The sequence below is a fragment of the Ranitomeya imitator genome, chromosome 4 (assembly GCF_032444005.1).
Source record: "Ranitomeya imitator isolate aRanImi1 chromosome 4, aRanImi1.pri, whole genome shotgun sequence".
Taxonomy (NCBI): domain Eukaryota; kingdom Metazoa; phylum Chordata; class Amphibia; order Anura; family Dendrobatidae; genus Ranitomeya; species Ranitomeya imitator.
In genome coordinates, this window is record NC_091285.1 from 217,955,116 (window position 1) to 217,970,457 (window position 15,342).

Consider the following 15,342-nt stretch of genomic DNA (forward strand, 5'->3'; position numbering starts at 1 on the left):
AATCACTTTTATATAGGACCTGCCTGACAGTGAAGTAGACCAAAAGAACCTCAAAAGCTAGACATAATGCCGCAATTGAAAGAAATTCTGGAACAAATGAGAAACAAAGTAATTGAGATGTATCAATATGGAAAAGATTATAAAGCCATTTCTAAAGCTTTGGGACTCAAGCGAACTATAGTGAGTCATGATCCACAAATGGTTAAAACCTGAAACAGTGGTGAAACTTCCATGGAGTGGCCGGCTGACCAAAAAGTACCTCAAGAGCGCAGTGACGACTTATCCAAGAGGTCATAAAAGACCCCACAATAGCATCCAAAGAACTGCAGGCCTCACTTGCCTCAGTTAAGGTCAGTGTTCATGACTCTACCTTAAGGCCTCTTTCACACTTCCGTCTTTTCAGATCCGTCAGAATCCGTCGTTTTTTGAGAATGCAGGATCCTGCATTTTCCCATAGACTTGTATTACCGACGGATTGTGACAGATGGCCATGCGTTTCATCCGTTGTACACTGGATCCGTCGTAAAATAGCGGTCCGTCGTGCAGAGAAAATGTTCATTGTAACGTTTTTTTTGTGCATGTCGGAAAATCAGTCAGCGACACATCCGGCTACAATGGAAGCCTATGGACGCAGGATCTGTCGCTGACTGTCTCACACACAGGAATCCAGCGACGGATCCAGTTTTTCATTTCTGAGCATGCCCGGAAGGATTTTCAAGTCCGGGAAAAAGTCTCTCTCTCGCTCGTGCTCGCTCGCGCTCGCTCTCTCTCGTCCCCAGACATTTGATTTCCTGAAATTTTACCCTTGACAAATCCTAACGACGTGCTGTGGTAACTGGAACCATGAATTCTGCTTTCTACCAAAATGTTCTGAAGGAGAATGTCCTGCCGTCTATTCGTGACCTCAAGCTGAAACACACTTGGGTTATGCAGCAAGACGATGATCCACAACACAGCAGCAAGTCCACCTCTGAATGGCTTAAGAAAAACAAAATTAAGACTTTGGAGTGGCCTAGTCAAAGTCCTGAGCTTCATCCAATTTAGATGTTGTGGCATGACCTTAAAAAGGCGGTTCATGCTTGGAAACCGTCCACTGTGGCTGAATTACGACAATTCTGCAAAGATGAGTGGGCCAAAATTCCTCAGAGCGTTGTAGAATACTCATGGCCCATTATTGCAAACACTTGATTGCAGTTGTTGGTGCTAAGGGTGGTCCAACTAGTTGTAGATTTAGAGGGCAATCACTTTTTCATACAGTACCCTGTAGGTTTGGATTTCTTTTTCCCTTCATAATAAAGATCTTCATTTAAAAACTTCATTTTGTGTTATCTTTGTCTAATATTTACATGTGTTTGGTGATCTGAAACATTTTAAGTGTGACAAAGATGCAAAACAATAGGAAATCAAGAAGGGGGCAAACACTTTTTCACACAACTGTAGTTGTGTATTATGTGAATCTGTGGCTTGGTGTTGTAGGACTCTAAAGGCCCCTTCACATTTAGCGACGCTGCAGCGATACCGACAACGATCCGAATCGCTGCAGCGTCGCTGTTTGGTCGCTGGAGAGCTGTCACACAGACCGCTCTCCAGCGACCAACGATGCCGGTAACCAGGGTAAACATCGGGTAACTAAGCGCAGGGCCGCGCTTAGTAACCCGATGTTTACCCTGGTTACCATGCTAAAAGTAAAAAAAAACAAACAGTACATACTTACCTACAGCCGTCTGTCCACCAGCGCTGTGCTCTGCTTCTCTGCTCTCCTCCTGTACTGTCTGGGAGCCGGAAAGCAGAGCGGTGACGTCACCGCTCTGCTTTCCGGCTCACAGCCAGTACAGGAGGAGTGCAGAGCGCAGCGCTGGAGGACAGACAGCGGTAGGTAAGTATGTAGTGTTTGTTTTTTTTTACTTTTAGCATGGTAACCAGGGTAAACATCGGGTTACTAAGCGCGGCCCTGCGCTTAGTTACCCGATGTTTACCCTGGTTACCAGTGAAGACATCGCTGGATCGGTGTCACACACGCCGATCCAGCGATGTCTCCAGGGAGTCTAGCGACGAAATAAAGTTCTGGACTTTATTCAGCGACCAACGATCTCCCAGCAGGGGCCTGATCGTTGGTCGCTGTCACACAGAACGATTTCATTAACGATATCGTTGCTACGTCACAAATAGCAACGATATCGTTAACAATATCGTTATGTGTGAAGGTACCTTAAGGCCTCCTGCACATTGTATAGGTTCTACAAAGCCATAATGCAGCACCCATATAAAAGTGCATTTACACAGGTGTTGATTATTGTGAACGAGCCTACCTAGGAATGCTCATTTCCTGATAATGGCCTGTGTATATAAAGGCTTTCAATCACTTGACTAACGAGCTTGCTCAAAAATCCTGTGTAAAGTGAACAATAACAGTCTTTGCACCCAACAGCAAAATAGTTGACATGTCTAAACAGGTAATCGCAACCAACGGTTGGCAAATATGTAGCGGATCGGTATAAACCCAGCGGAGCCCTACTTTTCTCATTTATAGGCACGCCATGCCATGTTTATACTTAAATTCGCTAGCAGCATGGTTTGAGGGAGTTGCACTCCTATAAGGTGCTGTACAGAGGGGTCATATTGTGCACATGGTTCTGTGAATGCATTGTGCTGGGGCTTCATAGAGATTTTTTTGTAATACTTAATGAATAATAATGAATTGGTGGCAGCAAAGTGTAAATTCCAGAACACCGGAATGGCCAGAGTTAACATTTTATGACTATAAATACTGTTGGAGTTCTCTAATGTCCATCGGTAGTCAATTTACAAAGAAAAGTCGGCATCTAGTGGAATGTGCCCCATTTCCACCAAGTGGATAGCTTTCCTGTAAATGTTGCAAGCTGATAATGCCTACTGAGGATATTTACGGTAAAAAGTGCAGCTTTTCTTTCTTCTGGCATACACATGACTTCTAGCCACTCCACCTTTACTTTTTGGTGCCACCAAGTCTAGTATCTTGGTAGGTTAGTTAAGTATTATGAAAATATGGTCACTTTTTGTGGCGGTTGTATTTTGGTTTTCTAAATGTTTTCTAGCATTGACCAGGACAGTTTATTTTTCTTTAATATACTACTTCGGTGTTTTCTACATAACTTTAGGGGCTTTTAGCGGTGGTTGACCCTGAGCAGTTTTCAACACATAAGGCCCCATGTTGTTCGTGCCGCTGTGAGCTGCCTGTGTGGCCTAAACATGCTACCATGGCCTGCAGCGTCTCCAGATGGGTCTCCAATCATGCCATCTGAGACGTCGTTGTTCAGCAGTTGCAAAGGGCGCTGCGACCAGAGGACCTTGATGATTTGTGTGGCCAAGTGCATTTAGTTCGGCAGAACATTCCTCAGACAGCCATGAATAACCTTATTAATGGCATACCAAGCAGGATAAGTGCTTGTATCTGTGTACGGCTCTCGTACTTGCTACTGAATAAATCAAGATGTTTTTTGAAAATTTTATTTTTATTTTCTTAATCACTTGCATGTCTCTCCATCCTGTGATTCGCATAATTCCATGACTTTTTTTCTTCTTGGTTTTCAATTTCATGGTTGTATTCCACAATCACTCTGCGATTGGGAGATTGACCATTGCTTTCTGGGAATATATCCTGTATCATACTGTTGTGGACATGTGAAAATTGAGAGGTGGTAGTTATCACTTTTTAAAATCAAGTATTTAATTTGATAATCTGCACATTCTACTATCTAAGCGATAGTATTAATTTTTGCCTTGTTCTGTAACTTCATACTACATGGGTTTGTCAGGCCTCAGATGAACTAATTAGATTAAGCAAGAAGCTTTCCTTAGATAATCATTTAGGGAGCCATTTCTTATTCTGAAGCTTGCTGCTGATAATGTGCAGTTGAAGGTCAAATGCTTAGGAGAGAATAGCAGCAGCAGCTTAATCTCAGGCAGTGGTTTAAAATTACTTAAGGATTGGCTTTTGAAATATCTATGGGAATTGCAGGCATTTTCTGTGGCTGTGATGCAGCGTTCTCAATATGCAGCGCACATAGTATTACCAGGATCAAATGGCCACTGGTTTCCTGTGCAGCACATGCTGTTTTCCACCTCATTCATTGCTGGCCGCTGGTGTTTGTCATATGCATCCCAAAATAGTTGCACTTAAATTAGACACATTTGGATGGGTTTGTAACTGAAAGCGGACATACTTCATCAATCAGGTCTAAGTGCTGTCTAAAAAACAAATGCCTGTCCAGGTGGGATTTAAAGTCCAAGCTATTTTCCTTCTTATTGAAAATGATTTAGACCTCATTCAGCCATCTGTTTCTCACATACGTGGCCTATCATTGTTTTTTTTTCTACTGATGTATTATAGTGGACACAGGTTCTATGGGACTGTTTACATGTGGGTTTTTTTTTGGGCAGACTTTGTTTTTGCAAATCAGAGTCAAAGCTACGTAGCTCTAGCTCTAGAGCTTCGGAGAAAATATATACCGATTCTTTAAATATTCGGCTGCGGATCATACTTGGAGATCAGACTAGTCTGGCACTGCCCTTGGGGGAGTCTTTCCAGAACTGCTCTAAGTGGTTGACAGGTCTCTTCCATAACAAAAGATCTGTCAATCGCCTCTAGCTAGTTCTGGAAGGGCCAATGCCATGTTGCCATTTCCTATATTTTTCCTTATTCACCAGCCACAGGTTGTGACAAGCGGTGGATGCCGCGTCGGAGAGCACTGCAGCTCCAGGAATCTTCCTATTTGCTCATAGCAGGTTTGCCTTCAGTTGTTTCACACTTTTTTATGTCTTATATTCTAGTTTCTTCAAAGTAGCCACCTTTTGCTTTGATGACGGCTTTGCACACTCTTGGCAATATCTTGATGAGCTTCAAGAGGTAGTCACCGGGAATGGTCTTCCAACAATCTTGAAGGAGTTTCCAGAGTTGCTTAGCACTTGTTGGCCCTTTTGCCTTCACTCTGCGGTCCAGCTCACCCCAAACCATCTTGATTGGGTTCAGGTCTGGTGACTGTGGAGGACAGGTCATCTGGCAGAGCACCCCACCACTCTTGGTCAAATAGCCCTTACACAGCCTGGAGGTGTGTTTGGGGTCATTGTCCTGTTGAAAAATCAATGATGGTCCAACTAAACGCAAACCGGATGGAATAGCATGCCGCTGCAAGATGCTGTGGTAGCCATGCTGGTTCAGTATGCCTTCAATTTTGAATAAAGCCCCAACAGTGTCACCAGCAAAACACCCCCACACCATTACACCTCCTCCTCCATGCTTCACGCTGGGAACCAGGCATGTAGAGTCCATCCGTTCACCTTTTCTGCGTCGCACAAAGACACGGTGGTTGGAACCAAAAATCACAAATTTGGACTCTTCAAACCAAAGCACAGATTTCCACTGGTCTAATGTCCATTCCTTGTGTTCTTTAGCCTAAACAAGTCTCTTCTGCTTGTTGCCTGTCCTTAGCAGTGGTTTCCTAGCAGCTATTTTACCATGAAGGCCTGCTGCACAAAGTCTGCTGCTAGAACTCTGTGTGGCATTGACCTGGTCTCTAATCCGAGCTGCTGTTACCTGCGATTTCTGAGGCTGGTGACTCGGATAAACTTCTCCTCAGAAGCAGAGGTGATTCTTAGTCTTCCTTTCCTGGGGCGGTCCTCATGTGAGCCAGTTTTTGTAGCGCTTGATGGTTTTTGCAACTGCACTTGGGGACACTTTCAAAGTTTCTTAAAGTAATGATGGCCACTCGTTTTTCTTTACTTAGCTGGTGTTTTTCTTGCCATAATACAAATTCTAGCAGTCTATTCAGTAGGACTATCAGCTGTGTATCCACCAGACTTCTGCTCAACACAATTGATGGTCCCAACCTCATTTATAAGGCTAGAAATCCCATTTATTAAACCTGGCAGGAAACACCTGTGAAGTGAAAACCATTTCCTGTGACTCTCATCAAGAGAATGCCAAGAGTGTGCAAAGCAGTCATCAAAGCAAAAGGTGGCTACTTTGAAGAACCTAGAATATAAGACATAATTTCAGTTCTTTCACACTTTTTTGTTAAGTATATAATTCCACATTTGTTAATTCATAGTTTTGATGCCTTCAGTGTGAATTTACAATTTTGATAGTCATGAAAATTCAGAAAAATCTTTAAATGAGGTGTGTCCAAACTTTTGGTCTGTACTGTATATCTCTTGAGCCTATGCATCGGACAGTGGCCTTAAAAGCTGTCTTAACACATTCAAGAGCTGAAAAATCTATATACACTGCTCAAAAAAATAAAGGGAACACTAAAATCCCACATCCTAGATATCACTGAATGAAATATTCCAGTTGTAAATCTTTATTCATTACATAGTGCAATGTGTTGAGAACAATAAAACCTAAAAATGATCAACGTAAATCACAACTAATATCCCACGGAAGTCTGGAGTTGGAATGATGCTCAAAATCAAAGTGGAAAATGAAGTTACAGGCTAATCCAACTTCAGTGGAAATGCATCAAGACAAGGAAATGATGCTCAGTAGTGTGTGTGGTTTCCACGTGCCTGTATGACCTCCCTAGAACTCCTGGGCATGCTCCTGATGAGGCGGCGGATGGTCTCCTGAGGGATCTCCTCCCAGACCTGGGCTAAAGCATCTGCCAACTCCTGGTCCTGGACAGTCTGTGGTGCAATGTGACATTGATGAACGGTGCGAGACATGATGTCCCAGATGTGTTCAATCGGATTCAGGTCTGGGGAACGGGCGGGCCAGTCCATGGCTTCAATGCCTTCATCTTGCAGGAACTGCTGACACACTCCAGCCACATGTGGTCTGACATTGTCCGGCATTAGGAGGAACCCAGGGCCAACCACACGAGCATATGGTCTCACAAGGGGTCTGAGGATCTTCTCTCGGTACCTAATTGCAGTCAGGCTACCTCTGCCGAGCACATGGAGGGTTGTGCGGCCCTCCAAAGATATGCCACCCCACACCATTACTGACCCACTGCCAAACCGGTCATGCTGAAGGATGTTGCAGGCAGCAGATCGCTCTCCACAGCGTCTCCAGACACTGTCACGTGTCACATGTGCTCAGTTTGAACCTGCTTTTATCTGTGAACAGCACAGAGCGCCAGTGGCGAATTTGCCAATCCTGGTGTTCGGTGTCAAATGCCAAGCGTTCTGCATGGTGTTGGGCTGTGATCACAACCCCCATCTGTGGACGTCGTGCGCTTGGACTATCCTCATGGAGTCGGTTTCTAACAGTTTGTGCAGTCACATGCACATTGTGGCCTGCTGGAGGTAATTTTGCTGGGCTCTGGCAGTGCTTCTCCTGTTCCTCCTTGCACAAAGACTGAGGTAGCGGTCCTGCTGCTGGGTGGTTGCCCTCCTACGGCCCCCTCCATGTCTCCTGGTGCACTGACCTGTCTCCTGGTAGCGCCTCTAGACACTACGCTGGCTGACACAGCAAACCACCTTGCCACAGCTCGCATTGATGTGCCATCCTGGATGAGCTGCATTACCTGAGCCACTTGTTGGGGTTGTAGTGTCCGTCTCGTACTACCACGTGTGAAAGCACAACCAACATTCAAAAGTGACCAAAACATCAGCCAGTAAGCATTGGTACTGAGATGGTCTGTGGTCCCCACCTGCAGAACCACTCCTTTATTGTGTGTCTTGATAATTACCAATGATTTCCATCTGTTGTCTGTCTATTCCATTTGCACAACAGCATGTGAATTTGATTGTCAAATAGTGCTGCTTCCTAAGTGGACAGTTTGATTTCACAGTTTGATATCTCTAAAAGGCCTACAGTTAAAGATGACACACTTCCTTTCTATTTTAGGCAAAAAATGTATGTCAAGTATTTAAAAAAAAAAAAAAAAAAAAGTGTAATGGGAGTTCCACAATCATCATTACTTCACTGTTCACTTTAGAGAATGAAACTAAAGAATTTAGAGATGCTCTTGCCATTTAAGCTAATGGTCTTAAAATATAGATTTTTGTAAACTAGAATGGATAACTCCTAGTGGTGGAGGAGGAACGGATCATAACTGTACGGGAGAGTCAGAAGGGGGCCAGAGAGGCGAATATTTATTTTAAATTTTGATAACCAATTTCCAAAACACCTAAGATAAAATAGATATTTAGCATAGCAAGCTCATTGTCCACAGTAATGACATAACTACTGCTTATGCTTCCAGCTGGCTTTTCTATGAGAGGTCAGCTGTTGGAGATCCAAGCCATAGGGAAAGTGTTCTGCAACTTCTGAGCTTGGGCAAGAACCTTGTGCAGTGGTCAGTCAACAATCAGGAGCCAATTGGGTGTGTGCGTCGGCTGTATGTGAAGAAAGTCTTAGAAGCTAGCTAGATCAGCATGGCGTTTCAATGGAAAGGAGGCTTCCTCTTTACATGGGGTCATCTCTTCCACCTTTATAGTATGTCGCACCAGTTTCATAGATTTTCTCAAGGAAAGGTTGCAGCTAGCGGTGCATCAAGCGTGCGGTTGGAGAAATCTAGAAATACAGTAATCGCTTCAGCTTCCAGTAGGGCTGATAGACCAAGCCCTCCACAGGATTGTATCCTTTTCCGTATAATGATCCTACATAGTGCATCCCTTGGGTTGTTTGGATTCATTGGCCCCGCTCTAGTTACCAAATGTCAGTAGTATGAGACCACTCATGGTCATTGTGCCTTTTACTGAATATTTTCAGGGCTTCCTAGTCTGCATGTTCAGGGATACCTTTTGTTTGGACATTGTTTCTACGACCTCTGTTTTCTTGGTCATTTGAGCAGAAATAGATGTGTACCTGCTCCATTTCTTTCTAAGTTCTGACTCGGTCCGTAAGAGAGCTTGTGGTACCTTCTGAGGAGGTTGCTCTGGAATACAGTACACTGATTTCATTCTGATGGAGTAGGGCCGGTTGATGAATGGCTTCTACCCTCAGGGTTGGTGCTGGTACCTGATTTAGTTGCCACTGCCTGTTTTAGTTCCTGCAGGGTGGTTGTTATGCTCAGCCCTAACTATTTTCGAAATTGAGACTGAGAGGTTTGTGAAAGTGGTGGCTGGGATTGCCTGTGGGAGAACGGTCAGCATTGCAGGTGGCATCTCTAGGATGTTCTGCATTTACTGCTCCGTGTAGGCTGGATCAGGTACAGTGGTGTAGAGAGATCTATGTTGGCTCAGTTATCACCACAGCATGAATGTTCCCGTTCTTCACCGGGAGTTTGTAGACTGGCCCAGCCACACCCCGCCAGTGTGCAGTTTGCCCGCTCTTACCACCCTGCTATTTTGCTAGTTAGACCGGTCATCATGTGACTACAAGTACGTGGTTTGCTGACTTGCTTCCCATCGGCTTTTCTCCATAGGATATTGAGAGATTTAGGAAAAGTTACTAATCTGCATGTGAGGATATGCTTTTTTTTTTTTTTTGTCTCGGCCCTAAACAAATGTCTCCATGGTAACAGACTTCAAACAAAAAGTGTAGTATTTAAGGTCTTGTATACATCCCTACTGCTTAGGAAGGCATGGGGCTGCAAGTACTGCACTGTTGGGTTGTTGTTACTTTGGAGGCACATCGATACACTATGGCTACGTTCACATTAGCGTTGCGCGCCGCTGCGTCGGCGACGCAACGCACGACGCACGCAAAAACGCTGCGTTTTGCGACGCGTGCGTCGTTTTTTGACGAAAATCGGACACAAGAAAAATGCAACTTGTTGCATTTTCTTGCGTCCGACGCTAGCGTCAAAAACGACGCACATGTCGGAAAACGCAACGCGAAAAACGCATGCGTCCCCCATGTTAAACATAGGGGCGCATGACGCGTGCGTCGCCGCTGCGTTTCCCGACGCTGCGTCGGGAAACGCTAATGTGAACGTAGCCTAAGTGCTTCACTTTCTTTCTTGTGCTGGAACAAAACAAAAAAAAGTGGTCATATGTGGTAAAAAAGGTTAGATATTTTTTTTTCTTTCTCCGCTTTAGTCACAAAGTGGTTAGATTTTCACTCGTAGACCAGACCTATGTTTCGAAGCCGGAGTTGTGGGTTGCTACATACATTTTGTGTTTAGCCCTGGTGTTTGTGGCAGAAAGACTTCTTGTTGAGCTCCACCAATACTGCTATGTGATGTGCATGGTAATATTAAGCTTGCACTGAAGTAGATACAGCAAAGATTGTGCGCTGTAGACAATTTCACATCAGTTTGATTCTCCTCTGCCAAAGCGGGTGGAGCTGGGACCAGGCATGGCTACTCCTGCCTGTCAGATTCTGCCAAAGTGGTGGCTTATTTATGCCAGGAATGCTGCTCCAGTCACGGACTGCATCTTACTCCAGGGATTGACTGGAGTAAGACTTGTGATGTAATTATGAGCGGGTGTTGCTATGTCTATACTCCTGTCTTGTCCATTTTATCAGAGCTTGCTGAAATGCTTTTACATCAAAACTATAAGCCAGCCATGTTTTTCTCTCGCTTCCTGGCATGGAAGCGTTGATGAATCGGGGCCTTAGTGTTACATACGACCTGATCTCTCTCCCTTTGGACACCAGTATTACAGACCTAAATGTGAATTTTAATAATAATACCCTTAGAACTTTCTGCTTGTGTAAGGTTGAATATATTGCACTAATTTTCCCCCTTTTTTGTTTCTCCCTAGTGCACTCTGGACACCGTTACATGAAATGATGCCGCGGTATACCATGGAGCAGTATTCACGACATATTTGTGGAAGCCCCCATTGAGTTTTTTTTTTTTGACCCTTTTATCATGAACTTGGCATAGATTGATTACCAAGGATTGTTTCATCAGTGCGGCAGAAGACCTTAGCACCTGCTGGATTTCCTTAATCCGTCTGTTCATTTAACTACCCCAAGGGATTGTCTGTGGCAAAATGGCAAATAATTCAGTTGCTTATAGTGGAGTAAAAAACTCCATAAATGAAGCAAATCATGGTGGTGACTTTGGGATCACGATTGAAGAGCTTCGGGCTCTTATGGAATTGAGGTCAACTGATGCATTACAGAAAATACAAGATTGCTATGGAGATGTCTATGGTATTTGTAGTAGGTTGAAAACTTCCCCCCATGAAGGTAAGAAATAGAATTCCTATTTGTAATGGTTGGTAATGACACGTCCTTTTCTCCAGGTTTTGTTTTATTATTCTAATGTTTTGCCAAAGGGTGCAGACTGTAGTTTTGTTTTTTCCTCAAAAGATCTTCCTTAATGCTGAATCCTTCACCTGCAAAATGTCACAGTAGGAAGATGCTTGGTGTCTGGCTTAGGAGATATGATGAATCAATAAAATCTGTTCAGCGGTGAGAAATTGAGCTGTTGGCTTTTATGTACTGCATCGTATCCTAATATTTTCTGCTATTTTTTTTTTTTTTTTTTTAACCCCTTCAAGACCCAGCCTATTTTGACCTTAAAGACCTTGCCGTTTTTTGCAATTCTGACCAGTGTCCCTTTATGAGGTAATAACTCAGGAACGCTTCAACGGATCCTAGCGGTTCTGAGATTGTTTTTTCGTGACATATTGGGCTTCATGTTAGTGGTAAATTTAGGTCAATAAATTCTGCATTTATTTGTGATAAACACGGAAATTTGGCGAAAATTTTGAAAATTTCGCAATTTTCACATTTTGAATTTTTATTCTGTTAAACCAGAGAGATATGTGACACAAAATAGTTAATAAATAACATTTCCCACATGTTTACTTTACATCAGCACAATTTTGGAAACAAAATTTTTTTTTGTTAGGAAGTTATAAGGGTTAAAATTCGACCAGCGATTTGTCATTTTTACAACGAAATTTACAAAACCATTTTTTTTAGGGACCACCTCACATTTGAAGTCAGTTTGAGGGGTCTATATGGCTGAAAATACCCAAAAGTGACACCATTCTAAAAACTGCACCCCTCAAGGTACTCAAAACCACATTCAAGAAGTTTATTAACCCTTCAGGTGCTTCACAGCAGCAGAAGCAACATGGAAGGAAAAAATGAACATTTAACTTTTTAGTCACAAAAATTATCTTTTAGCAACAATTTTTTTATTTTCCCAATGGTAAAAGGAGAAACTGAACCACGAACGTTGTTGTCCAATTTGTCCTGAGTACGCTGATACCTCATATGTGGGGGTAAACCACTGTTTTGGCGCACGGCAGGGCTTGGAAGGGAAGGAGCGCCATTTGACTTTTTGAATCAAAAATTGGCTCCACTCTTTAGCGGACACCATGTCACGTTTGGAGAGCCCCCGTGTGCCTAAAAATTGGAGCTCCCCCACAAGTGACCCCATTTTGGAAACTAGACGCCCCAAGGAACTTATCTAGATGCATAGTGAGCACTTTGAACCCCCAGGTGCTTCACAAATTGATCCGTAAAAATGAAAAAGTACTTTTTTTTCACAAAAAAATTCTTTTAGCCTCAATTTTTTCATTTTCACATGGGCAACAGGATAAAATGGATCCTAAAATGTGTTGGGCAATTTCTCCTGAGTACACCAATACCTCACATGTGGAGGTAAACCACTGTTTGGGCACATGGTAAGGCTCGGAAGGGAAGGAGCGCCATTTGACTTTTTGAATGAAAAATTATTTCCATCGTTAGCGGACACCATGTCGCGTTTGGATAGCTCCTGTGTGCCTAAACATTGGCGCTCCCCCACAAGTGACCCCATTTTGGAAACTAGACCCCCCAAGGAACTAATTTAGATGCCTAGTGAGCACTTTAAACCCTCAGGTGCTTCACAAATTGATCTGTAAAAATGAAAAAGTAATTTTTTTTCACAAAAAAATTCTTTTCGCCTCAATTTTCTCATTTTCACATGGGCAGTAGGATAAAATGGATCATAAAATTTGTTGGGCAATTTCTCCCGAGTACGCCGATACCTCATATGTGGGGGTAAACCACTGTTTGGGCACTCGGCAGGGCTCGGAAGAGAAGGCGTGCCATTTGACTTTTTGAATGGAAAATTAGCTCCAATTGTTAGCGGACACCATGTCGCGTTTGGAGAGCCCCTGTGTGCCTAAACATTGGAGCTCCCCCACAAGTGACCCCATTTTGGAAACTAGACCCCCCAAGGAACTTATCTAGATGCATATTGAGCACTTTAAACCCCCAGGTGCTTCACAGAAGTTTATAACGCAGAGCCATGAAAATAAAAAATAATTTTTCTTTCCTCAAAAATGATTTTTTAGCCTGGAATTTCCTATTTTGCCAAGGATAATAGGAGAAATTGGACCCCAAATATTGTTGTCCAGTTTGTCCTGAGTACGCTGATACCCCATATGTGGGGGTAAACCACTGTTTGGGCGCACGGCAGGGCTCGGAAGGGATGGCACGCCATTTGGCTTTTTAAATGGAAAATTAGCTCCAATCATTAGCGGACACCATGTCACGTTTGGAGAGCCCCTGTGTGCCTAAACATTGGAGATCCCCCAGAAATGACACCATTTTAGAAACTAGACCCCCAAAGGAACTAATCTAGATGTGTGGTGAGGACTTTGAACCCCCAAGTGCTTCACAGAAGTTTATAACGCAGAGCCATGAAAATAAAAAAAAAAAATATTTTCTCAAAAATGATCTTTTAGCCTGCAATTTTTTATTTTCCCAAGGGTAACAGGAGAAATTTGACCCCAAAAGTTGTTGTCCAGTTTCTCCTGAGTACGGTGATACCCCATATGTGGGGGTAAACCACTGTTTGGGCACACGTCGGGGCTCAGAAGGGAAGTAGTGACTTTTGAAATGCAGACTTTGATGGAATGCTCTGTGGGCGTCACGTTGCGTTTGCAGAGCCCCTGATGTGGCTTAACAGTAGAAACCCCCCACAAGTGACCCCATTTTGGAAACTAGACCCCCAAAGGAACTTATCTAGATGTGTGGTGAGCACTTTGAACCCCCAAGTGCTTCATAGAAGTTTATAATGCAGAGCCGTGAAAATAATAAATACGTTTTCTTTCCTCAAAAATAATTATTTAGCCCAGAATTTTTTAATTTTCCCAAGGGTAACAGGAGAAATTTGACCCCAATATTTGTTGTCCAGTTTCTCCTGAGTACGGTGATACCCCATATGTGGGGGTAAACTACTGTTTGGGCACATGCCGGGGCTTGGAATTGAAGTAGTGACGTTTTGAAATGCAGACTTTGATGGAATGCTCTGCGGGCGTCACGTTGCGTTTGCAGAGCCCCTGATGTGCCTAAACAGTAGAAACCCCCCACAAGTGACCCCATTTTGGAAACTAGACCCTGAAAGGAACTTATCTAGATGTGTGGTGAGCACTTTGAACCCCCAAGTGCTTCATAGAAGTTTATAATGCAGAGCCGTGAAAATAATAAATACGTTTTCTTTCCTCAAAAATAATTATTTAGCCCAGAATTTTTTATTTTCCCAAGGGTTACAGGAGAAATTGGACCCCAAAAGTTGTTGTCCAGTTTCTCCTGAGTACGCTGATACCCCATATGTGGGGGTAAACCACTGTTTGGGCACACGTCGGGGCTCAGAAGGGAAGTAGTGACTTTTGAAATGCAGACTTTGATGGAATGGTCTACGGGTGTCACGTTGCGTTTGCAGAGCCCCTGGTGTGCCTAAACAGTAGAAACCCCCCACAAGTGACCCCATTTTAGAAACTAGACCCCCCAAGGAACTTATCTAGATATGTGGTGAGCACTTTGAACCCCCAAGTGCTTCACAGACGTTTACAACGCAGAGCCGTGAAAATAAAAAATCATTTTTCTTTCCTCAAAAATTATGTTTTAGCAAGCATTTTTTTAGATTCACAAGGGTAACAGGAGAAATTGGACCCCAGTAATTGTTGCGCAGTTTGTCCTGAGTATGCTGGTACCCCATATGTGGGGGTAAACCACTGTTTGGGCACACGTCAGGGCTCGGAAGTGAGGGAGCACCATTTGACTTTTTGAATACGAGATTGGCTGGAATCAATGGTGGCGCCATGTTGCGTTTGGAGACCCCTGATGTGCCTAAACAGTGGTAACCCCTCAATTCTACCTCCAACACTAACCCCAACACACCCCTAACCCTAATCCCAACTGTAGCCATAACCCTAATCACAGCCCTAACCGCAACACACCCCTAACCACAACCCTAACCCCAACACACCCCTAACCGTAACCACAACCCTAATTCCAACCCTAACCCTAAGGCTATGTGCCCACGTTGCGGATTCGTGTGAGATATTTCCGCACCATTTTTGAAAAATCTGCAGGTAAAAGGCACTGTGTTTTACCTGCGGATTTTCCGCGGATTTCCAGTGTTTTTTGTGCGGATTTCACCTGCGGATTCCTATTGAGGAACAGGTGTAAAACGCTGCGGAATCCGCACAAAGAATTGACATGCTGCGGAAAATACAACG

General features: G+C 43.6%; 1 protein-coding gene across 5 annotated transcripts in view; it reads left to right on the forward strand.

Moving 5' to 3' along the window:
* ATP2B1 (ATPase plasma membrane Ca2+ transporting 1) overlaps positions 1-15,342 on the forward strand; it is a 207,982-nt gene that overhangs the window by 71,805 nt on the left and 120,835 nt on the right. For all 5 annotated transcript variants that reach the window (XM_069764375.1, XM_069764378.1, XM_069764373.1 and 2 more), the window contains exon 2: positions 10,633-11,065. In XM_069764375.1, the coding sequence (XP_069620476.1) occupies positions 10,867-11,065 (199 nt within the window). In that variant the 5' untranslated portion in view covers positions 10,633-10,866. The remainder of the gene's footprint in view (positions 1-10,632; positions 11,066-15,342) is intronic.